The 24,407-nt window shown below is 44.7% G+C and overlaps 1 protein-coding gene across 4 annotated transcripts in view; it reads right to left on the bottom strand.

Moving 5' to 3' along the window:
• The window catches only part of blmh (bleomycin hydrolase), a 173,679-nt gene that overhangs the window by 55,118 nt on the left and 94,154 nt on the right, over positions 1-24,407 (bottom strand). For all 4 annotated transcript variants that reach the window (XM_070543801.1, XM_070543800.1, XM_070543799.1 and 1 more), the window contains 3 exons: positions 18,445-18,586; positions 12,121-12,209; positions 11,932-12,024 (listed from right to left, as the gene is read on the bottom strand). In XM_070543801.1, the coding sequence (XP_070399902.1) occupies positions 11,932-12,024; positions 12,121-12,209; positions 18,445-18,586 (324 nt within the window). The remainder of the gene's footprint in view (positions 1-11,931; positions 12,025-12,120; positions 12,210-18,444; positions 18,587-24,407) is intronic.

Raw genomic sequence — 24,407 nt, 5'->3', positions numbered from 1 at the left:
CCCCACTGTATCCCGCTCCCCCCACAATGTAGGGTGGGACGGGATGTCATAGCGCTATCGCGACCATGTGCGGCGGCTCCATCCGCTGGCACTTTGTCGTCCCCGTGCACGGGTCCGGCTCTCACTCCTTTATTTTTGGACACCACGCTCCGCGGTGCGGATCAGCCTCTTCCAGCTGTTTCACACTCACCCTTTCGAGCGCAGCCCTCCATGGGTCACTCCCAGTTCTCTGGTGCAAGCGACGTCGGTAAGGGCACGACCCCAGTCCTCAGACGTCGTTCACGTGACCTTGAACACGCGTCCGATGTCGGAACGCTCGCAAGAATGGCGCTGCCTTTGACACATGAGCAAATGGATATCGGACACCATTCATTACGGTCATCCACTCCATTTTCAGTCCGCTCCTCCTCCCTTCAACGGGATCGTGGAGATGAAGTTCACGTCACAGGAACAATCTCAGGCCCTAGAGCTGGAGCTACGGGAACTTCTGTCCAAGGACACCATTTCCCAAGCTCCTCGCGGGCAAGAGCTCTCAGGCTTCTATTCCCGCTACTTCGTAGTACCGAAGAAGTTGGGAGGAATGAGACCAATTCTCGACCTTTCCCTGTTCAACTGCTCCATAGCAGTGATGCATTTCCGCATGTTAACAATGAGGCAAATCCTAGAATACGTGCGCTCAGGGGACTGGTTCAAGTCAATTGACCCGAAAGACGCATACTTCCACATCGTCTCCCTTTCGGCTACTCGCTAGCCCCGCGCACCTTCTCCAAATGTCTGGAGACCGCTCTGCAGCCATTGCGCACGGTGGGTATGAGGGTTTTATTTTACCTGGACGATCTGCTCCTATGCGCCCGGTCCAAGGACGAGGCGTCAGAGCAAACCAGGAAGTTGATAGAGCATCTGTCAACCCTGGGGTTTTCCATAAACTGGGAAAAGAGCTCCATCCTTCCATCCCAGTCGATTGTGTTTCTCGGGGTGGAGCTGAACGCCTCCCTAATGAGAGCACGTTTATCTCCAGCGAGAGTGGCAGATGTCACCACGGTGATCTCCCGCGTGCAACCCCGCAAGATGGTGAGAGCCCTGTTAGTCATGAAACTTCTGGGCATGATGGCTGCAGCCCACGCTGTGGTGCCGTTAGGTTTACTGCATACGAGACGCCTACAACGTTGGTTCGTCCGCCTCCGGGTACACCCGATACGTCAGAAGAGATGTATGTTGAGGGTTCTCCCTTCAGTGGGCGGGGACCTCGCTCACTGGAGGAATCCCTGCATCCTCTCACACGGGGTCCCCATCGGACATCCTACGTCACACGTATCTGTTTTTACGGATGCGTCACTGTTGGGATGGGGGGGGGGGGGGGCACGTGCTTGTCCCATATGGTGGCAGATCGCTGGCCCTCCCACACGCACGAGCACATAAATGTGTTGGAGCTCATGACAGTGAGGAATGTGATCAGACACTTCGCTGCCCTTCTCGAGGGCAGTCATGTCGAAGTTCACACAGACAACCAGGTGGCGGCAGCCTACATAAATCGCCAGGGGGAGTTTGAGCCCTCCCACTATTGCGCCTAACCAAAGATTTACTGTGTTGGGCACGTGTCCATGTGCTGTACATCAAAGCCACCTACATTCCAGGGGTCCTGAATGTGGCAGCAGACATCCTGTTGAGAGGGGGACCCTGCGACTTTGACTGACATCTGCATCCCACACTGATATCACAGATCTGGACAAAGTTCGGGGAACCCTCTGTGGATCTGTTCGCGGCTCGCGAAAACACTCAGTGTCGCCTGTGGTTTTCCTTGAGTCCCCGGGATCACCCCCAACTCGGAGCGGATGCCTTCTCACACCAGCCCTGGCCTCAAACCCTCCTATATGCGTTTCCGCTGGTCCCACTGACTCCTGGACCCCGACTCCTGAACCGAGTTTGGTCGGAGCAACTCTCTGTAATTCTGGTAGCTCCCAGATGCTTCTCCGAGTCATGGTTTCCAGACCTGCAAGCGCTGGTGTCCGGCTCCCCGTGGAGGCTTTAGTGGAGGACGGACGCCCTTTTCCAGGTGGATGGGATAATCAAACATCCTCCAGAAATAGGCCAACGGCTGTGGGTCTGGCCACTGAGCGGTCACGCTTAGAGGCTTCTGGGCTGCCGCACGATGTGGTCGTCACGATTCAGAGTGTGCGGGCGCCCTATACCGTCCAATCTTATGCTGCTAAATTGTCAGCTTTCCAAAAATGGTACATAAAACGGAATGTTCAAGCACTCTCCTGCCAGCTGGCGGATGTCCTATCGTTTCTGCAGATGCTGATGGACAGAGGTCTCGCATTCAGCACTATTAAGACATATGCTGCAGCTATCTCATCCTGCCATCAGGGTTTTAGAGATAGATCTGTTTTCAATCATCCCCTCACAAAACGTTTTCTAAAAGGTGTCAGAAGGAACAGACCTGTGTCCCACCCGCTATTTCTCCAGTGGGACCTAACGGTGGTTCTGCGCGGCACATCTGGAGCCCCATTCGAACCCTTCGACCAGGTCTAACTCAAGTTTCTGTCACTCAACACTGCCTTGCTGCTGGCGCTGGCACCAGTCAAGAGAGTGAGCAACCTAACCGCCCTCTCAGTGGCTCCTGCATGCCTCAGGATCCGGGAATATGGCGGGTCTGCTGTTTTATGCGCCAACCCAGCCTTTGTGCCCAAAAACATTAATACTTCCTTCAAATCCAGGTCAATTTCATTGGCTGGACTTTTTCCTCCTCCCCATAATTCTGACGAGGAGGCGGCTTCCTGCCTTCTCTGCCTGGTGCACATGCTCACACGATATGTGTCACGCACTTCAGGGATTCACCGTTCACAAGCCTGTTTGTGCACTACAGAGACTCTTTCCTTGGGCAAGCGCTATCGACCCAGCGTCTTTCTCACTGGCTATGTGACACCATTTCACTCGCTTACACATCATCAGGGCGGGATCCTCCTGAGACACTCAGGTCTCACTCAGCCAGAGGGATTTCCTCTTCTATGGCGCTCCATAGTGGTGTGTCGATGGAAGACATTTGTCAGGCTGCTTCATGGGCTTCCCCATGTTCCTTTAAGCCGGGCGTACACTGTGCGACTTTTTCACTCGTAGCACTCAGCTTCAGCTCAAACTGTACGACTTCCTCGCAGAGCAGATCTCATGAGCCAGGCGCTCACATTGTACGACCCAGTTCTCGGATGCGACCTGACTGCTCACACTGTACGTCTGGTAGCAAAACGTCAGCCCTAAAAATATGCTAAAAATAGCAGTTTTTACTCAACACGTCAGACTTTTTTGTCTTGTTTTGCCTGTTGTACTTCGGGAGTGCTGCAGGAGGACACAGCAATTTATGGGGGTTGGATGAGGAAAACGAAATAAAGAAAGTAAATCTGTGTTTTGTGATCAGTTTAATTTGACATGAACACGACAAACACGCTTTCTTGACAATCTTTTTAAGTAAAAAAAAAACGTGTAGAAATTAAAACGAACAACGTGTGTTATTAGGGAAATAGCGGGGAGCGGTGTTGATGCAGGATTGCTCATGCGCCATGAGCGTTTCTGATACATTTGGGTCGCAGCGCCGCTTCAACAGTGCGATACCCTAACGAGGGACGAGCAAAATATTAAACACGCCAGAAGTCCGTGCAACCTCACGACTGCTGATCGGCAGCTGGTCACGTGGTGTTAATCGCCTCTCGTAACCCCCTGTACACTACACGACGCTCGGCGCAAAACTCGCCCCGATCTCGTGGATTCTCGCACGAGTGGAAAATTGGCTCAAAAAAGTGAAAAAGTCGCACAGTGTACGCCCGGCTTTACTCGCTATTATTTACGAGATGTTTCTTCAGGATCCATCACTCGTTCAGTGCTTGGACCTCAGCAGGCTGAGTTAAAGCATTATGGCACCACATCAGCCCTACTTGAATGAATTTCATCCTCTTGGATAATATTTTAGTGGGAACCCCACTCTTCTCTCTGGCTGCCTCAGCCTTTTAAGCCCTGGGCTGAGGCTGAGCGACCCTCGCTTAAGGAGACATGTTGGGTGTGTCCATTTGGTTGAGCTAACCAGTGTGGCGTAAACCCATCCAGCTGCGCATTATTCCAATAGCAGCTAGCTTAAGGGCTAAGACTAGACGAAATAGAACGTTGGTTACGTATTGTAACCCCAGATTCTATGAGTCTAGTCGCAGCCCTTAAGCCATTGGGCCCACTGGTTCTGTTAGGACCAAGAGCCATCGGAGGGGAACAGTGGAGTCACTCCACTTATATACCCACAAGGGGTGCCCACCATTGGTGGGCGTACATTTAAGCTCTACATGATCGGCTGATGCTGAGATCATCCTTCCAATAGCAGCTAGCTTAAGGGCTGCGACTAGACTCATAGAATCTGGGGTTACAATACGTAACCAACGTTTTACATGCTGGAGTGACGTAGGCAAAACACAGTTCTTCACTCTCTGGAGGAGAGGATTTTGATTTTCTGTAATGATTTATGATAAAATCCTTAACAAAATGAAAAACTGAACCCAGTTCATATTTATATAGATGGTAAAGTGTAGTTATACTGAATTTCTACAATTTTAATGCCGAGTCTGGCCAATACATTTAAGAATAAATTTTTGGGCTGTACATTAAAACAATGTAAATACAATACATATATAGTCTATATTTGCGCATGTATGCTAACATAATCACAGTTCAAAATGAATTTTAATATAACAAAACTTTAAAATATATTTTACTTTGAAAAACCAGGGGTGTTTCTCAATGTCAAGTCACCTGGCCTTTCGAGGCGATGTCTTGCGAGGCCAGGCTCCTTGCTTACGAGGACACCATCCTTCCTTGGTCAAAGAAAATGGTTAAATGGAACAGACTAGCATCACGTGACCGCAGCTTCCACGGCGGTCACGTAACGCCATGTGACATATCTATATATTTTATACGTATTAATTTCAATATAAATATAAAACGAGCCTTTTACTTTTTAAATTGTGTATATTTTTAATGAATTAAAAATATAAGTGAGTTACTACCCGCTAGCCACCGAAGCTGCAACTACTAAGCAACTAACCAATCACAGATAACTTCTTTGGATCTAAAAAAAAACCATTTTAAATTAGTTGACTTATTTTTAAACTTGAAAATTGTCCCCGAAGTAGCTGCCGGCTTCTGATCTGCCGTCCTTTTGAAAATACCGCAGTGTATTCTGGGTAATTTTTGACCAAGGCTAGGCTACAAGACACCTCCCGTGTATCCTTGCTCAGCTAGCTAGCAAATGGAGAACACACGCCTCGGTAGAACATGAACATTGGAACACGTCTTGGGGGCTCCCAATGACGTATCTCCTAGGCAACCGGGGCGGGGCCAAGACATCAAGGCAAGGCTCCTTGGCATTGAGAAACACCCCAGTACTGCCGGTTTGTCCCTGTGTGCGAAGGAGCCGGTGTCGGTACAAGATCTGCTCGGGTGCAAGATCGGCTCGGGGTCCGTCGACTGCCGATGACGTCAAAGTAGTTGATTGGCTGAACATGAACCTTACGGAATTACGTAATCACGTTACATTGTTATCATGTTACGTGGGTCCAGGCGGATCTTTCTGTTGGAAAGATGGACAACTTTTACAAAGAAATCCATCATTACCTCTTTGAAAATACACTTTTAGCATAGAGCTGCATGTATATTAGGACTGAACGATTAACTGCATGTGCAATTAAATTGCGATGTGACAAAAGGAGATTTTCTAATCGCAAAGGCTGCAATTTGGCAGCGAGTGGTTAGCGCAATGCTAATATACGTGGAAAAACCCATAGGAATGCTAATGCTAATTTCACCGATTACATTATTACAAATTATGAATTAGAAACATGCCAAATTATTACATTTGGAGTCTAATAGAAAGTAAAACTACCATCAATCAAATAAGTACAGACAGGTATTTTAGTAAAGACAGAAAAAATTTAACTCCAGAGTTTTGGCTAGCAGCTATGAGCGTAACTGAACTACGCATGGACAAAACGTCAAAAACTAAACACAAAATACTTCAATAAACGGGACACACTTCTTTCCTGCAAATACAATTTCACAGGTGTTGCTAATACCTATGATCCTTCAAGGGATGTGCTCAAAGAGGAGTTCAACATTATGAATACAATATAGTGTTTTATTTTACAAATACCATTATAAACACAAACTTACGTCTTAAGAAACATTATTTTAATAACGAAACAGCTAAATTCTTTCCAACAGTATAGATGTGTAGTGTATTTTGTCCGAGTGGGTTTGCTGTACTTTGACGTCATCGGCAGTCGAAGGACCCCGAGCCGATCTTGCACCCGAGCAGATCTTGTACCGACACCAGCTTCTGTGCGGTGCGCTGCTCTCACGGGTAAAAGAAAACTACAGGGAGAGAAAAGGTGGAAGAAAGGAACCTTAGGAAAGAAGGCATTTTAGTTCAGGCCTGTGAAAACCAGCTTTATGCTAACGCATGCTGTTGTTAATGCGTAATTCCAGATCGTTCTGAAAATGCACATTGAGCGTGAGACACACGCATTCAACCCTCTTCACCACACCTCCAAACTAACGCTGAACCAGCGCTGGCGCTCCCTAAATGCACATCACGCACAGTGTGTAGGGCACCGAGTAGCCAGGGGGGGCACAAAGCAGTCAGGTTTATGATAAAAACAACTGATTATATTAATTATAGTATCAGCTACTGGACAACATGCACACCAACAACAGTGAGGTAATCATTTAAATGGCGTTATTTCACACATCTGTATAATCCAAGCCGATGTGCTCTTCGCTCTGGCTGTGAGGTGGGGGACCTATTTTATAATTGGTCCTTGTTGTTTTTTCAGCACTTGCAGCAGCGATTTGATCTGAAGAGATTTTTTTCAGACACTTTATTACTAAAGATACCACAATAGTAAATAATGATTTGTCTATCGTAGAGATTTCTTTATACTTTTATAATGGTAAGAAATTGATCAGTGTGTTTTATGAAGCACTACTCTCAAATCTGCTTCTGTGGTTGCAAAGCAAGCTTGGAAAAAGGCTCAGGTATATCTATTGCTCCTCACATTTGGCTTGATATTTGGAATAAAGCTGTAAATATTTCAGACTGTAACAGAACAAAGTCGGTTCAGTTTAGGGTTCTACATCAAACAGTGTGTGTGTGTGTGTGTGTGTGTGTGTGTGTGTGTGTGTGTGTGTGTGTGTGTGTGTGTGTGTGTGTGTGTGTATAATGATGACGTCCTCTGTTGTAAATGTGTTTGCTGAATGGTTATAAATGATCACCTAGCCTTAAAATGGAAACTGATGCCCCCAGCATTTTCTGGCAGAGCTTTGTCTACTGATGCCTTCATTTACATGCAAAGCCAACCTAAATGGAATGTGCTTGGTTGATGTATTGAATCTGGTGAACTGAGCCTGTCCACCCAAATACTTCCTGCTTAGAAAGAGAATGAGCTGTTAGTTGCATGGCAACACCTCCCGCCACTGATTCCCGTGTATTGGATGCATTTACAGAACAAAGGTAAGTCGATGATTTGTCTAGGTAAGTGAAATGATTGCGAGCTGAGGTGACAATTGTCTCTATGGATGTATGGTGACTCCCTTTGTTGTAAATTTAACACTATGGGCTTAGAGCCCTTTTCAGACAGACATTCTGGAACATTTGCGGACAATTCAATCCGGTTTTTCACCGGAACTGTGTTTTCAGACACACCACTTTTGTACCGGAACTTGTCCTTTCGGCTGCGTTCACACAGCAGGGAAAAGTTCCAGATGTCCGACGGCTGCGGGGGTGGGGTGGGGTGGGAATCGGACTTGTGTTAAGAAGGAGAAAATATCATTTCTATAGCGCCTCTCAAGATAAAAATCACGAGGCGCTTAAGCATAATTCTGCGCACACGAAGACGCATAAGAGACATGGATGATGAAGCTCAATGGTTAAAGTAATCACTGAAGCGGTGTGAAGCGCTCAGTCGCACGTCTAGACGGTACCGTAGGAGGCGAGCTGCCGTGGTTCGCCGCATGCTACAGCAGTGGGCTATATAGGTGCGCACAGCGTCCCCCGGTCCCCTCCTCCTCCCCCTCCCCCTTGTCCGGAACTTTACCTCACCAGTCTGAAGCAGCCACCCTGTCCGTAACAAGTCCAGACCTGTTACTAGGGGCTTCGTCCGGATAAATTTCGGAACACTTTATCCGGATGTTTGTATTCAGACAGAAAGGTCTTACGGACAGATTCCGGAACATTTCCGTTTTTCATGGCCTGTCTGAAGGGGGCTTTAGAGAGAGTCAGGCATTTTCTGAAAAGGGGAAGTGCTTTAAATGTGTGTGTGTGTGTGTGTGTGTGTGTGTGTGTGTGTGTGTGTGTGTGTGTGTGTGTGTGTGTGTGTGTGTGTGTGTGTGTGTGCATGCACAGGGTTGGAGGGTCTCACGTATGAAAGGGAGGGGCTGTGGGAACTGTGGGGTAAGGTATCCCAACACAAAAGAATTATCAATCCTAACTTGACGTAAAGTGGTGCAGATTGAGTACATCAAAGCAGATCATCAATATACATCTTGACAGAAGGGGACTACAATCAATAACTTCATGCATCATTACACAACAGTCATCAATTCATTTCTTGACCTACAGGGTCTTTAAAGGTCATATCACAAAAGGTCATAAAACAGTACACCTGTCAAGTTTAACGTAAAGTGGTTTGGGGGGAAAGGGCATAAAGGTCAAAGAACAATAGACCTGTCAAAACGTTTGAGGAAAGGTGGTTCCTTATATCTCTCTCATGTTGTATGTCTGCTTGCTTTTCCTATGTGTATGGTTAAAGTGCCTGGATTGAGCTACGTGTTTGTGGTGTGTAATAAAAATAAAAAAGAGAGCAGTTTGTGTATTGTGACCAGGGCAAAAACCAGACTGAAAGCATTCATAAGGACTGTTTTGTTCCAAGTGAGAGTGCAGCTGAGAGGCAAATATTTCCTCCAGGATTTTTTAAATGAAGGCTAGGTTAGAAATGGGGAAAAGTTTATTAAAATTGTTTTGATTTGAACCTGGTTTTTCAAGTATGGGAGTAACTGCAGCAGTATTCCATTGAGATGGAAAAACATCAGTAGTGAGAGAGGAGTGGATAATGGCAGGTATGAATGGAGTGAGAGGGGAAAGGCAGGATTTAACTAGAAAGGTGGGATGAAAATAACAGCTGGAAGACTAATTTGTGGATCAGATCAGAAATTTTTGAGGCATTAGGGAGTTGGAAAGTGGAGGACGAAGAACAATGTGGAAAAAGTAGTGGCTAGAGGAGAGGTGGGTAAACAAAGGATAAGTGATGATGGATCTTACAAATTTTCTCATTGAAAAAAAAAAGCTGTATAAGATGAGTATAACAGTGGTAAAGAGTTGGCGATTGGACAGTTTTATTTATGCTCTTGCTCCAGCATTGGAGGTTCTAATTCCACAGATATTTGGCAGTGGTTATTGAACTTTTGTAGTTTGATGTGTGGGTCAAATACATTTCTTTGTGTATACTGAGGCCAGTTCTTTTGTATGGACATTCAAGTTGGCAACCTTTGGATTTTAAAGATTGATGATCATTTTGTTGTTGAATAAAGAGCTTGGGTGGTCAAATGTAGCATATCAGAAAGCCAAAGCCATGTGTGACCTACTTTCTATGTAAATTAGAAATGTGAAAAAGGCTAGAGAAAAACTCTTGTGCTGAGCAAGGCTATGATAACATGTCATAAGGTAGCCACTTCTGCTACATCTACATGTTCTAAGCCGAGCCTCTGTTAACAATAACCTGAGCTGTTAGCTTCAGCGGCTAGCAACAGCCTTCTCCAGGTCAGGAATGAGGTGCAGCCCCAAGTGGAGGAGTTTAAGTATCTTGAGTCTTGTTCACGAGTGAGGGAAAACTGGAGCGTGAGATCAACAGGTGGATTGGTGCTGTGTCTGCAGTGATTCGGGCGTTGTACCGGTCTGTCGTGTTGAAGAGAGAGCTGAGCCAGAAGGCGAAGCTCTCGATTTACCGGTTGATCTACGTTCCTACCCTCACCTATGGTCATGAGCTTTGAGTAGTGACCGAAAGAACGAAATCCTGGAAACAAGCGTCCAAAATGACTTTTCTCCGCAGGGTGGCTGGGCTCTCCCTTAGAGAGGGTGAGAAGCTCAGTCATCCGGGTGGGGCTCAGAGTAGACCCGCTGCTCTTCCACGTCAAGAGGAGTCAGTTGAGGTGGCTTGGGTGTCTGGTCAGGATGCCTCCTGGACGCCGCCCTGGTGAGGTTTTCCGGGCACGTCCAACCGGGAGGAGGCCTAAAGGGAGACCCGGGGAACGCTTTGGGATTTTCCCAGAGGAGCTGGCCCAAGTAGCTGAGGACAGGGAAGTCTGGGTGTCTCGGCTTAGGCTGCTGCTCCCGCCACCCGACTCCAGATAAGCGGCTGAAAATGGATGGATGCTAGCAACAGACTTGTTGAAAGAGAAAAACAAGCCCGCACCACTCAGGTTCCAGGATAACCTGGTAAAATCCAGACTGTAAATGAATGCCAGATAGATCCATGACTTGTGATCCATTACTTTTCTTCCTTATTCATCTGCAACTCTTCTACAAGCAGCCACACACTCATTCTTGACTCATTAGTATTCTTGTGTCGGTATCTGACGTCGGCGGTAAAACAGACATTTGACCGAATTGTGACCTTTACCCTCTTGCAATTTCACTTTCCCTTCACCCCATCCTAACCTTAAACAGCTTGTGCATGCAAAGCTCTGATCGTTGACGTGCTCCAGACATCTGCGTCCTGAGCACGGCCACAGTAACATTATCAAATTAGGTGTTGCCACCTCCAATCGTTCATATCGGCTAATTTCCTTTTATGTTTTCTGTCTTTTATTTGTGCCTGATGCATTTTGCTGCTGTGGAGCGGAGCACATCACCTGTTTTGTCCTCCGGTGACGCACCTCACCGGTGTGGCCGGCACACATTCCGCTGTTTTTGCGGTCGGTAGATCTTTTAGAACTGCAGAACTGCAGTTCAAAGGTAACTCATACGGTGAATATATATGAACCCAGGTAGCACTTTCTCTTTAGGATTGAGAGGAGATGCAGGAAGATAAACAGACAGGACAGAAAAATAGTCAAATAAAAACAAGTTAGTTTTTGTACCTGGTGGTTGCAACAAACAGACACCATTGAAGGTAATCAGAAGTGAGGAACAGAAAATGAAATAATTATTGTATTGTTTAGAGCAGCAGCAAATCTGAGAGGCTGCAGGCGCATCAGTGAGTTTGCGGCCGCTGCGCAGGGGGAGGGGGGAGAGGGCTGAAGCAGGGGAACAGTAAAGATGCAGAAACCACCGTTGTTGAAAAAGATGCATTTAACTTAGAAAATGTGGATGCAATTTTAATTGTCAAAAACTCCAGCAAACTAACCCGCTTCAGGTGTATGACATCATCAATGACTAGTCAGTCGACTAGATTTTCATTACTTGACTGTCGACTTTAAAAACAATTAAGTCATGCAGGCCCTAGCACATACGCACACACGCACACAGACAGATCTTTTAGTCATCAGGCTCCTCTTGTGGAACCAACTCCCAGCTTTAGTCTGTGAGGCAGACACCTCGTCTACTTTTAAGACTAGGCTAAAAACACTTTTTTATTTGATAGGGCCTATGGTTAAAATCTGATGGGAGTAGAAGGAGGAGGAGTGTACAGCGTAAAGACATAAAAACTGGCCTTACAGTATCTCCAACATACCCCCTATTTTCTCATTGGTTCTGCAAGAATCAAGTACGTGACCCAGTTTGGATTCAACACAACAAATTTCGCCGAAAGGTGAGGGATTTTCATATCTGTAAATTCCTCAAGAATTCACATGGTCACACAAGCTTCTTTTAACCATACAACACAGGCCATTTCCTGTCAGTCTCACCTCTTCTATCATGTTGTCAATGGTTTCATTCAGTTCGAGTTTTATGGTATCATTGGCCACCATGTTCCTCAGTCTCAAGCAGTATTCTCTCAGCTGAAACAAACACAAACACTTCATTGGCACACCAGTGATGGAGTATTTATGTTGACCCAAATGAGATAAAAAAAAAAGGAAAATATCTAAATGTACCTTGTTATTGAGAATGTCATTCATTCTACGTGAAGCCTCTGAGCTGTGGGACTCTGGAAAGCATTTCTTTGGAATGACGCCATACTTCTCTAAAGACAAAAATGCAAAAGTGTCAAAAAAACTGTACAATCAGGTAGAATGAGTAAAATACAATTATGGGTTTAAATGTAAAAGGTGAGCTTCACAAAGATATGTATAAAACTAGTTATTGTTTAAAAACGATTGGTCACTCCAAATTTTACATACATGCTATATGGGAAATTAGTCTACCTCTATTCCCTGCATTAGCAGCAGAAAGAAAAGAGGGGGAAATTTTGGGTCAGAAAAAGACACAAGCCATCTTCACTCATGACCAGAGAAGCCAGGAATGCAGCAGAGCATGTCTTAGCTAGTAGAAGCTAACAGTTTATTGTTTGGCTTTTACGTGACTTGGTTTTATGCTTCTTTAACATTTTATATGTTGCTTTTATCTCCTTTTTATTGCTCTTAATGTTTTTAGTGTATTTTATGTTGAGTGCCTCGGGCTCCCGCAAAGGCAGTGGAAGGTGCTATATAAATAAAGATTGACTGATTGATTAGCATTGGCAACTCCAAAACATAACAGAACTCATTCAGGCTTGTGTTATTTATTTACATGGTAGAAGGTGGAAAGTGCTCGCCCCGTAATTGGAAGGTTACAGGTTTGAGCCTCGCTTAGTCTGTCGTGTCATTGTGTGCTTGGGCAAGACACTTAACCCCCCTCGCCTGCTAGTGGTGGTCGGAGGGACTGGTGGTGCCTGTGCTCGGCAGCCTCGCCTCTGTCAGTGCGCCCCAGAGCAGCTGTGGCTACATCGTAGCTCATCACCACCAGGGTACGGATGGGTGAATGACTGATTGTGATGTAAAGTCCCTTGGGGGTTCCAGGACTCTAGAAGGCGCTATATCAAATACAGGCCATTAACTATTTTTTTAATCATTTGTGAAAATAAAACATCTGTTGGGTATTTTTTATAATTGTACCTTTTTGAGGCCTAAAAGATGCCCATTTTGTGTTAACACTTCATGAATCTCTGTGTTTGCCAACTGTGGCTGTTCATGAAAGGTTGAGCAAGGATGTTGATTGTGGGTTTCCAACGGAAAACTGTACCTCTGTAACCTGAGAAGGCCCCACCTTCTCCCCCATCCTTTGCTGAATAAAGCCCCTGGGAAACTGAGGAGACTTGGGAGTGACGGGGGGAAAGCCTCGGAGGAGGTTTTTCCCTGCGTTAACTCTCCTTTACTTTGGGGACTCAGGGTAAAATGTCTTCCATGTTGTCAAGAGTGTTTATTTCAGGTTCTAGGGTTATTACCCCACATTTAATAAACTGACATTTTGGTGGAGAATGCGGGCATGCAGAGCTGGTGAGCTGAAGGCTTTCCCCAGGAACAGAGGGGGGCTGGTTAGCTCCATGGAGGGGTTTCTGCACCCAGCTCTCGCATGACGACTCATGGACATTACGAATAATCAATCTACTCTCTCTGTGTGTCGTCCTTTAAGGTAATATGGGATAAATCTAAAATTACCTATCATTTTGGCGCCCAACGTGGGGCCGCAGAGCCTAGCGATGGAAGATTGTCTCCAGGGAGCCGTGCGGCGCCACTTCTTCCTTGAAAGTCCGGGGGGCTGAAAATTGTCCCATCGGCCGGCTGAATAGCTCTGCAGACGGACTTTCATCAACAGGCTATCGCGCTCCGAACTCCGGACGAATTTACCACGCAGAGGGGAGTGAGTACTTCATTAATTTGCACCTTTTGTTCTTAACCGTTGGCAGTGTGATTTAAGATTGATTGTGGTGACTGACATTCACGCACGAAAAGACGTTTTCGTGTCCAGCTAGGGGTTGCACATGTGAACCAAAGGGGTTGCACTGAATACGTGAACCGTGGCTGTAGTCCTGGCCTTGAGTTTAGGAGGTTTTAATAAGTCTTGTGTCTGCGCGCACAGGGCGTCCCGCAGAGCTGTGGGTAGTAATTACAGGTGAATGTTCAGGTGCACCTAAAACTGTTGCTAAACCAGCGCTGCATTAAAGCAGCCGCGGATGGTAAATACACGCAGCACAGAGTACATGTGCTGGTGTCGATTGGAGAGGTATGTTGTTAAAATCACACTGCCGCAGGGAATTGTTTAAATATTCTATGGTGCGTACACTAAAATTAATTACCGCTACATTGGCAAAGAATCCTACGTTGGTCTAAATTCGGCCTTGCTGTGTGTTATTTGTGATTGTGATTTGTGTGCTGCTGGCATCGTGGGATGCGTTCCATTTCTGAATGGTCAGGATTGACACTTCTGGCTAGTTTTTGTGCAGAACTTTGTGTTTCCGTGATTTGTTGCTGAAATATTGTCAGCAGTGGTTTGTGTTGAGGTTTTAAATTTGTGACAAGAGTTTTGCTCCGTCTGTGTGTAAGTGAAAGCCTGCAGGTTCGGTTCTGTTTGTGTGTATGAGAGAAGCTTTGGGCCGAGGTTCTGAAGCCTGAATGTGTGTCTCGGCCGAGATCTCTGAATGGGTGGAAAGTCCGAATGCATGATAATGTGTGTGACTGAGACTTTGAGTTAGTCTGTTCTGTGTGAAACCTGCAGATTCTAGATAATTTATGTTGTCCTGTTATGATTTGTGTTGTCCTGTTCTCTGTTCTCTTTGTGTGTGTGTGTGTGTGTGTGTGTGTGTGTGTGTGTGTGTGTGTGTGTGTGTGTGTGTGTGTGTGTGTGTGTGTGTGTGTGTGCGTGCGTGCGTGTGTGTGTGTAGAGATGCTGGAGAAGAAAGGAAGAGGAGGGGTGAAGGTTTGAGGGGGTGTATGAGAGGCAGCGAAGTGTTAATTGATGGGGGATGGTTTGGTAAAGAAGAAATGAGAGTTTAGCAGAGAAGGAAAAAGCAGAAAGAATTAAAGAGAGGGCAATGAAAGTAGGGAAAGAAATGTTTGGTTCTGAAATTTTTACTTGACATTTAATCTTTAGGATCTTAATGGTCAAAAATTTAATTAGGAATGAGCAAAAAGTTTGTGTGTCAGTGAGTGAGTGTATGGAAGACAGAGAGGAGGTGTGGTGATTAGCTAAATACTAGAATGTTCATGATTTTGTGTTTAAGAGGTACAAAACCTTAAAAATAGCTTTTGCCATTTTAAAAGGACAGACTCTTTTCTTTTGCCCCTTGTACCATTCCAACACAGCTCTGGTTTCGCCAGACAGGGACAGATTAGCTGTGAAACACTAATCTGGGTCCGAAGATACCTTTTGCTCATGAACTAAGTTTAAAAAAATACAACTTAGACTTAAAAAATACAAACTTTAGAAAGTTCTATATAGATAGTTTAAAACAACCCCAAACTAAATATTTCGACCTGGTTGATGTGTTTCCTTTTAGCCTAGTTAAGTAGACATGGTTTAATTTTAACATTCTAATTTTATGAGACCTATTGTTTAACTTCTGTATTATTGTTCCAATTATGCAGTTTTCTTTTAGTGGGTTATTTTCTTAGGTGATAGAATTCTGCACAATGCAGTAACAGTTTTCATATATCATATGACTAAATCATGTTAAAACTTGGTGTTCCTGCCATAAGCAGACCTTATGACTCAGGAGGGTGTTCAGATCTTTTATAAACCTTAAAAACTTCCCGTTAAATGTGTCTGATTGAAGGATTAAATTACTGGTGTTACTGGGTTAATGTAATAACATGAAATGGTGATTGAATCAACACAGTGCTAGGTTTTTCCTGTATGCTATTCCCATGCAAATCTTGTTTGAAATGTAAATATCAACTCAGCCCCTGCAGACCATAAATGCTAATCGTAATCCCAAGAACTTCATTTTATTTTACTCAACAGTAAGGCTGTTTTGTAACTATTTCAACATTTGAGCTATTATTCCATCATTTATTTTCTGTTTGGGTTATAAGGTTTAATTGACAAATTGTTTACACTACAAATCTGAGTGACTTCCCTTTGATTAACTTAGATCCTGTAAATGTGTGAGAAGCCTACCTTCACACTGATAAAGTGGTGTTTTAACCCTTTGATTACCCTACAATTGTGTTGTAACACTCCTGTGAAAAGTTGGAGACGGGCTGGTTCTGGAAAGTTGTCTCCAAAGCCGTTATTTACATTTAAATTAGAATGCCTCCTGCCTGAATGCAAATGTTTCCTGAGCAGCTAAATCAAGGCTAGACTGGAAGACTCCGTGGTCCTGCTTTGAAAACCTCTTTGAAGCCTCTGTGACGTGAGTGTGTTAACTCTGCCTTAGTGTGATAGAATCCCTATGATTAAACTCCTTTTGGGACAAGCTAGTTTTAAAGAATTTGTATGTGTTTTATTTCGTTTGTGATAAATTATGGCAGACCATAACTGACTAATTTCATGCTAAACCAGACATCAAGGGAAAAGTAATGTTTATTGATTTGGAAAATTACTCAGCACAACCTTTGGTTCCTTCTTAACCAAATGCAAATTATTCCCAAGGCAAGGACAGACTGGAAGACTCCTTGATTTGTGTCCTGCTGTGATGTGATGGTGGGACAACTCAATTAACAGGTGATAAGGATCAGTGGTTGGTCTGCAGTGGTTTCTGCAGAGAACATCAAAGGACACGGACAAGAAACTTTGTGCCCCATTGACATCACCCTCAACAACCAGGAAGGTATTTGATTCCAACACAAGATGGTTGCTATGTCATGCCCTGCTACTCTCCGAATGCAGGAATGGCTCAGACTCGGGAGGAAAGTGTCGATGAAAAGACTTCAGAGGATCTGAGTTCCTTTGTACAGGCAGCTGTGGAAGTTGGTGCAAATTGGTCTGTCTGTGGCACCCTGCTGTGGTTTTGTGACTTGTAGGTGTGTTCAGAAGGAGGTGGAAACCTGCAGACCAAGATGGAGGGGACCAGTGACTGAGCTGGAGACCTGCAATCCAAGATGGAGTAAACTGCTGAATTGCAGTCCAAGACGGTAGTGACACAACCACCATCACCGGCTGAGCTAATGTTAAACCGCGAACCAAGTGGATCAGTTAGCTCAAACCGGTACCAACCTGTGAGCTGATGTAAAACCACAAACCTGCTGTGGGCCAGTCAGCGCTCTCAGGAAGTGACCCAACTCCATCCTGCGTCGACACGTCAGCAGGACGACGCAAAGCTGAGAGCACAGTCTGTGACTGAGATATCACACCTGAACTGGAGATGAGGTGCAGAGGTCAGACACAAAGTTCGGAGGAAACCAGTACCACGTGTCAGCCAGCCACTGAATATGCAGATCATGTGACACCTGTTCAGTCCTACAAGACAGCACAGGAGGTAACGACAGATGTGGAGCAGAAGATCCACAAGTGTCCAGCTCCTCACCTGGACATTTACATGCATTTTTCATGCATTAAATGTGTTTAAGGGTCATTAAATTTATTTGGTTTTTGATGACAACTGATGTGGGTGTGTCTTAACTCTTGCTCTGGGTTTTGTTGACAGGATAATGTATTTTATTTTTATTGTTATTATTCAAAGGTAGCATTCAGGGGGATAAATTAATAAAGCTAGAAATACAGGATAAAATTGGGTTTGATGTCTGGTTTAATGTTGAACTAAGATCCGATTAATTAATTGGTCATTTCAAATTCCAGGTTGGTAAGGTGTGTCCTAAGTTCATGATAATGTGTTTTATTGGTTTCATCTTTTCTTGCTCAAAAAGTCACATCAGGAGGGAATGTTGGGTATTTTTATAATTGTACCTTTTTGAGGCCTAGAAGATGCCCATTTTGTGTTATTAACACTTCATGAATCTCTGTGTTTGCCAACTGTGGCTGTTCATGAAAGGTTGAGCAAGGATGTTGATTGTGGGTTTCCAACTGAAAACTGTACCTCTGTAACCTGAGAAGGCCCCGCCTTCTCCCCCATCCTTTGCTGAATAAAGCCCCTGGGAAACTGAGGAGACTTGGGAGCGTTAACTCTCCTTTATTTTGGGGACTCAGGGTAAAATGTCTTCCATGTTATCAAGAGTGTTTATTTCAGGTTCCAGGGTTCTGGAGATTAAATATTACCCCACATTTAATAAACTAACAACATCAATGTTTCTGAGCAAATGGAGGTAGTGGAAGGTCACATTACTGTTAGCCAATCAGAGGGGAGATGTTTGACTTTCATGAATATTAATGAGAAAAACTGCACCCTCTCCTTTGGCTCACTTCTACTTCCTGAAACAGGAGTGCCAGAGCCTTTGTCAATAGAAAATGACTTACAAGGCATGCATTCATTCTAGAGACCACAAAATGAAATACAGAAGGCATCCAATAAACAGAACATGAACTTGTGGCTTTAAAAAACTAACCAATAAGATTGACCAGCATGTCCCACTGTCCTCCATCATTGGTTGGATTGGAAAGAAGGAACTGGACCAGGCGCCCATCCACAGGTTCGTTCCTCTGTGCCGTCTCCACACAGGCATGCAGGAAGTAGTAGCAGCGCTCAATCTGCAGAACCATCAACACAATAGTATTATTGGTAAAGGCTAAAGTACTTCATTAAACCTTTATATTGGGTTTTTATGTGAATGCAAACAAGAATGTGATTTTATGACAGGATATTAACAAAGCCCATTTAACAGTTGTGATATTTAAAGTCAGGATCATTTAACAGACCGGAAGGACTTGTAGCAATTTCAATAAATCAAATAAAAGCATGTATAGAAAAATATTGTATGTTCTCTTACACACACCAGTGTTTTTCGTTAACAAAAACGATAACTTCGTTAATGTTGCTAGATTCGTTGACGCCCCTTTTTCAACACGAAAACGAAACAGTGATGAGCTAAAAACAGCTCTTTGGTGACTAAAACACAACGAGACGAGCGGTTGTTTTCGTTAACGAGCTGAGAGTTGATGAAAACTACAGGGAGTGCAGAATTATTATGTAAGTTGTATTTGACGAATAATTTTATTATTGAACAACAACCATGTTCTCAATGAACCCAAACAGCTCATTAATATCAAAGCTGAATGTTTTTGAAAGTAGTTTTTAGTTTGTTTTTAGTTTTAGCTATTTTAGGGGGATATCTGTGTGTGCAGGTGACTATTACTGTGCATAATTATTAGGCAACTTAACAAAAAACAAAAATATACCCATTTCAATTATTTATTTTTACCAGTGAAACCAATATAACATCTCCACATTCCCAAATATACATTTCTGACATTCAAAAACAATACAAAAACAAATCAGCGACCAATAGAGCCACCTTTCTTTGCAAGGACACTCAAAAGCCTGCCATCCATGGATTCTGTCAGTGTTTTGATCTGTTCACCATCAACATTGCGTGCAGCAGCAACCACAGCCTCCCAGACGCTGTTCAGAGAGGTGTACCGTTTTCCCTCCTTGTAAATCTCACATTTGATGATGGACCACAGGTTCTCAATGGGGTTCAGATCAGGTGAACAAGGAGGCCATGTCATTAGTTTTTCTTCTTTTATACCCTTTCTTGCCAGCCACGCTGTGGAGTACTTGGACGCGTGTGATGGAGCATTGTCCTGCATGAAAATCATGTTTTTCTTGAAGGATGCAGACTTCTTCCTGTACCACAGCTTGAAGAAGGTGTCTTCCAGAAACTGGCAGTAGGACTGGGAGTTGAGCTTGACTCCATCCTCAACCCGAAAAGGCCCCACAAGCTCATCTTTGATGATACCAGCCCAAACCAGTGCTCCACCTCCACCTTGCTGGCGTCTGAGTGGGACTGGAGCTCTCTGCCCTTTACCAATCCAGCCACGGGCCCATCCATCTGGCCCATCAAGACTCACTCTCATGTCATCAGTCCATAAAACCTTAGAAAAATCAGTCTTGAGATATTTCTTGGCCCAGTCTTGATGTTTCAGCTCGTGTGTCTTGTTCAGTGGTGGTCGTCTTTCAGCCTTTCTTACCTTGGCCATGTCTCTGAGTATTGCACACCTTGTGCTTTTGGGCACTCCAGTGATGTTGCAGCTCTGAAATACGGCCAAACTGGTGGCAAGTGGCATCTTGGCAGCTGCACGCTTGACTTTTCTCAGTTCATGGGCAGTTATTTTGCACCTTGGTTTGTCCACACGCTTCTTGTGACCCTGTTGACTATTTTGAATGAAACGCTTGACTGTTCGATGATCACGCTTCAGAAGCGTTGCAATTTTAATACTGCTGCATCCCTCTGCAAGATATCTCACTATTTTTGACTTTTCTGAGCCTGTCAAGTCCTTCTTTTGACCCATTTTGCCAAAGGAAAGGAAGTTGCCTAATAATTATGCACACCTGATATAGGGTGTTGATGTCATTAGACCACACCCCTTCTCATTACAGAGATGCACATCACCTAATATGCTTAATTGGTAGTAGGCTTTTGAGCCTATACAGCTTGGAGTAAGACAGCATGCATGAAGAGGATGATGTGGACAAAATACTCATTTGCCTAATAATTCTGCACTCCCTGTATGCTCAAAATGCACATTTCTGCCCATCTGCTGTTTGTCTCAACTGAAGCGTATTCTGCTCTACAGACCATCCTCAGAAGGTAGTGAAGCTGGCTCCCACACCAGAGAGCACTAACCACTCTTATTTACATGGATGTCTGATGTGGGTTGGCAACCAGCTCGACTCAGTGCTTGCCTGCCACGGGAACGTGCAGCGCTCAGCCGCTCTTTGACGCTACTACGAGCGATGACATTGCTACTTTTAAATATATCTAAAATATTAATACGTTTCTTATCCATGTGCTTCCTGAAAAAGTCATGCTTTTGGGAAGATAAAGAAAAGACATTATGGTTTTACCAAATGTTTTAAAGTCTGTGTGTCAGGATTATTGTCTCTCCTCCCTGGTTCCTAATAATGGGTCACATTCCTGCTTTTCAACCCAACAGCATCACAGTGTAAGCCCATCTAAATGTTTATGAGCATAAATGGGTTATTTATCTTAATTCTGTGAAAACTCACAACACAGCAGTGCTATGGAAACACATTACTGCATTTAAGTAGATGGACTTTCCCACAATGTACATTCAAGATGGAGGTCTGATAACTGAAATAATAAACGAAACAAACACATTTATTTATTTCTATATAAAGATTGTGTAGAAGACTCTGTATGCTCCGTAAGAGTCCATTCTGTTAAGGAATGAAAATCATACATTTGTTTAGTGGAAATCTACAGAATGATGCACAGATCTGCATGAATACATTATATACATTATTGTGGTTATCAATAAAGTTGAAAATGATACCAGTCTGGATTATTGTTTTACAAAATCTGGAGCAGCTGAGATTTTTTCCCAGAGCCATAAAATAAATGAGGTTGGTATGGAACTCACTCCACTAGCTCAGAACACACGTCTGACCGATACTTGCTTTTGATACACAATAATACTTTCTTTAATGTTTTGTCAAATTAAAAACAAAAATCTTTGTTAACTATCCATCCACTTTAAACTGCTTATCTGGGTCGTGGGAGCAGCAGCCTAAGCCGAGACGCCCAGACTTTCGTCTTCCCAGCTACTGAAACAGCTCTTCTTAAGCAGGGCGTACACTGTGCGACTTTTTCACTTTTTTGAGCCGATTTTCCACTCGTGCGAGAATCCACGAGATCGGGGCGAGTTTTGCGCCGAGCGTCGTGTAGTGTACAGGGGGTTACGAGAGGCGATTAACACCACGTGACCAGCTACCGATCAGCAATCGTGAGCTCGCACGGACTTCTGGCGTGTTTAATATTTTGCTCGTCCCTCGTGAGGGTATCGCACTGTTGAAGCGGTGCTGCGACCCAAAATGTATCAGAACCGCTCACGGCGCATGAGCAATCCTGCATCAACGCCGCTCGCTCGATATTTCCCTAATAACACACGCTGTTCGTTTTTGTTTCTACACGTTTTTTTACTCACAAAGTTTGTCGTGTTCATGTCAAATTAAATGGATCACAAAATACAGATTTACTTTCTTTATTTCGTTTTCCTCATCCAACCCCCATAAATCCCTGTGTGTCCTCCTGCAGCACTCCTGAAGGACAACAGGCAAAACAAGACAAAAAAGTCTGACGTGTTGAGTAAAAACTGCTATTTTTAGCATATTTTTTGTGCCGATGTGTTGCTAACAGACGTACATTGTGAGCTGTCAGGTCGCAACCGAGAACTGGGTCGTGCAGTGTGAGCACATGACTCGTGCGATCTGCCTTGCGAGGAAGTCGTACAGTTTGAGCTGAAGCTGAGTGCTACGAGTGAAAAAGTCGCACAGTGTACGCCCGGCTTTAGGGTCTCTAATGACCTTCTGAATCACAGTGATGCAGGGGACTGTTCTGTTCTGGTCCTGCTAGACCTGACTGCAGCCTTTGACACTGTTGACCATCACCTGCTACTGGAGAGGCCTATCAGAATCTGCTCTGGAGTGGTTCTCCTCTTATCTTTCTGAGCGCTCCTTTTCTGGAGCCGTCTCCAAGTTTAGGTCATCCACCACCTCTCTTACCCATGGTGTCCCACAAGGTTCTGTGCTGGGGCCTCTGCTCTTCCTCCTCTATCTGCTTCCTCTTCAGCACATCCTGAGCTCCTTCAAAGGAATCTCCTACCATCTTTATGCAGATGACATCCAACTGTACATCTCCTTCAAGCCCCATGAGATGTCTAAGCTGCAGCTGTTACACACCTGCTTAGACTCTATCAAAACCTGGATGGTGGGAGCTTTCTTCAGCTGAATGAAGATAAGACTGAGATCCTCATCTGTGCCCCAGACAAGCTGGTTCCCAAAGTCAGAGACTCTCGTGGTCAGCTTGCTTCTCACACCAAACCTTCTGTCAGGAATCTTGGCGTGACCTTTGACCCAGCTCTCACCCTGGATTCTCATGTCAGTTCTCTTGTTCGCTCTTCCTTCTTCCATCTCAGGAACATTGCTAAGCTGAGTCCCATTCTGTCCCGCTCTGAACTTGAGACTGTTCTCCACACCTTCATCTCCTCATGCTTAGACTACTGTAACTCTCTTTTCACGTGTCTGAGTAGAATCTCCCTGAACCGTCTACAGGTGGTTCAGAATGCCTGTGCTCGGCTTCTGACCAAGTCCTCCAAACACACCCACATCACCCCGCTTCTCCTCCAGCTTCACTGGCTGCCAGTCAACTTCAGGGTTCATTTCAAGATCCTGGTTCTGGTCTATAGGGCCTTACATGGACAAGCACCATCTTACATTGGTGATCTTCTTAGTCCCTACACCCCCAGCAGGTCCCTGAGGTCCAGTGATCAAAGCCTACTGGTTGTGCAGCACCAGGCTAAAGACAAGGTGACAGATCATTTGCTGCTGTGGCCCCCAGACTCTGGACCCCTCTCCCCCTGAGCCTGAGATCAGTGGACTCAGTGAACATCTTTAAAAAGCAGCTGAAGACTCACTTGTCCAAGCTGGCTTTTGTATGACCTTCACCACTCTCTTTCTTCTGCTCTCCCCACCTATTCCACCTTCCTTAGGATCCACTGATTTCCCTCTTTCCTATTCTCTCTTTCTTTCTTAACTTTTTTTTATCACAATTGTCTATTTTTTGCTAATCTTGAATACATTTTTAACCATTTTCTAAATTATTTTTTATCTTTTTACATTTTTTGTTTTTGTGAAGCACCTCGTGATTTTTATCTTGAGAGGCGCTGTAGAAATGATACTTTCTTCTTCTTGGGCCAGCTCTTCCGGGGAAATCCCAAGGCGTTGCCTGGCCAGCCAATTAACATAGTCCGTCCAATGTGTCCTGGGTCATCCCTTGGGTCTCCTCCCGGTTGGACGTGCCCGGAAAACCTCACCAGGGAGGCATCCCGACCAGATGCCCAAGCCACCTCAACTGGCTCGTGGAGGAGCAGCAGATCTACTCCAAGCTCCTCCCGGATGACTGGCCTTCTCACTCTATTTTTAAGGGAGAGCCCAGCCACCCTGTGGAGAAAACTCATATCGGCCGCTTGTATCGTGACTTCGTCCTTTAGTCACTACCCAAAGCTCGTGACCATAGGTGAGGGTAGGAACGTAGATTGACCGGTAAATCGAGAGCTTTGGCTTCGAACTCAGCTCTCTCTTCACCACGACAGATCGGTACAACGCCTGCATAACTGCAGACGCAGCACCAATCCGCCTGTCGATCTTATGCTACATATTTCCCTCACTCGTGAACAAGACCTCGAGATACTTAAACTCCTCCACTTGAGCCAGGAGCTCATCCCTGACCTGGAGAAGGCATTCTACCCTTTTCTGATTTAAGACCATGGTCTCGGATTTAAAGGAGCTGATTCTCATCTTAGCCCAGGGGTCAGCAACCTTTTCCCATCA

Source organism: Nothobranchius furzeri, chromosome 13, assembly GCF_043380555.1.
Source record: "Nothobranchius furzeri strain GRZ-AD chromosome 13, NfurGRZ-RIMD1, whole genome shotgun sequence".
NCBI lineage: Eukaryota > Metazoa > Chordata > Actinopteri > Cyprinodontiformes > Nothobranchiidae > Nothobranchius > Nothobranchius furzeri.
Note: the sequence above shows the minus strand (reverse complement) of the source record. Positions and strands in the feature narration are given on the sequence as shown.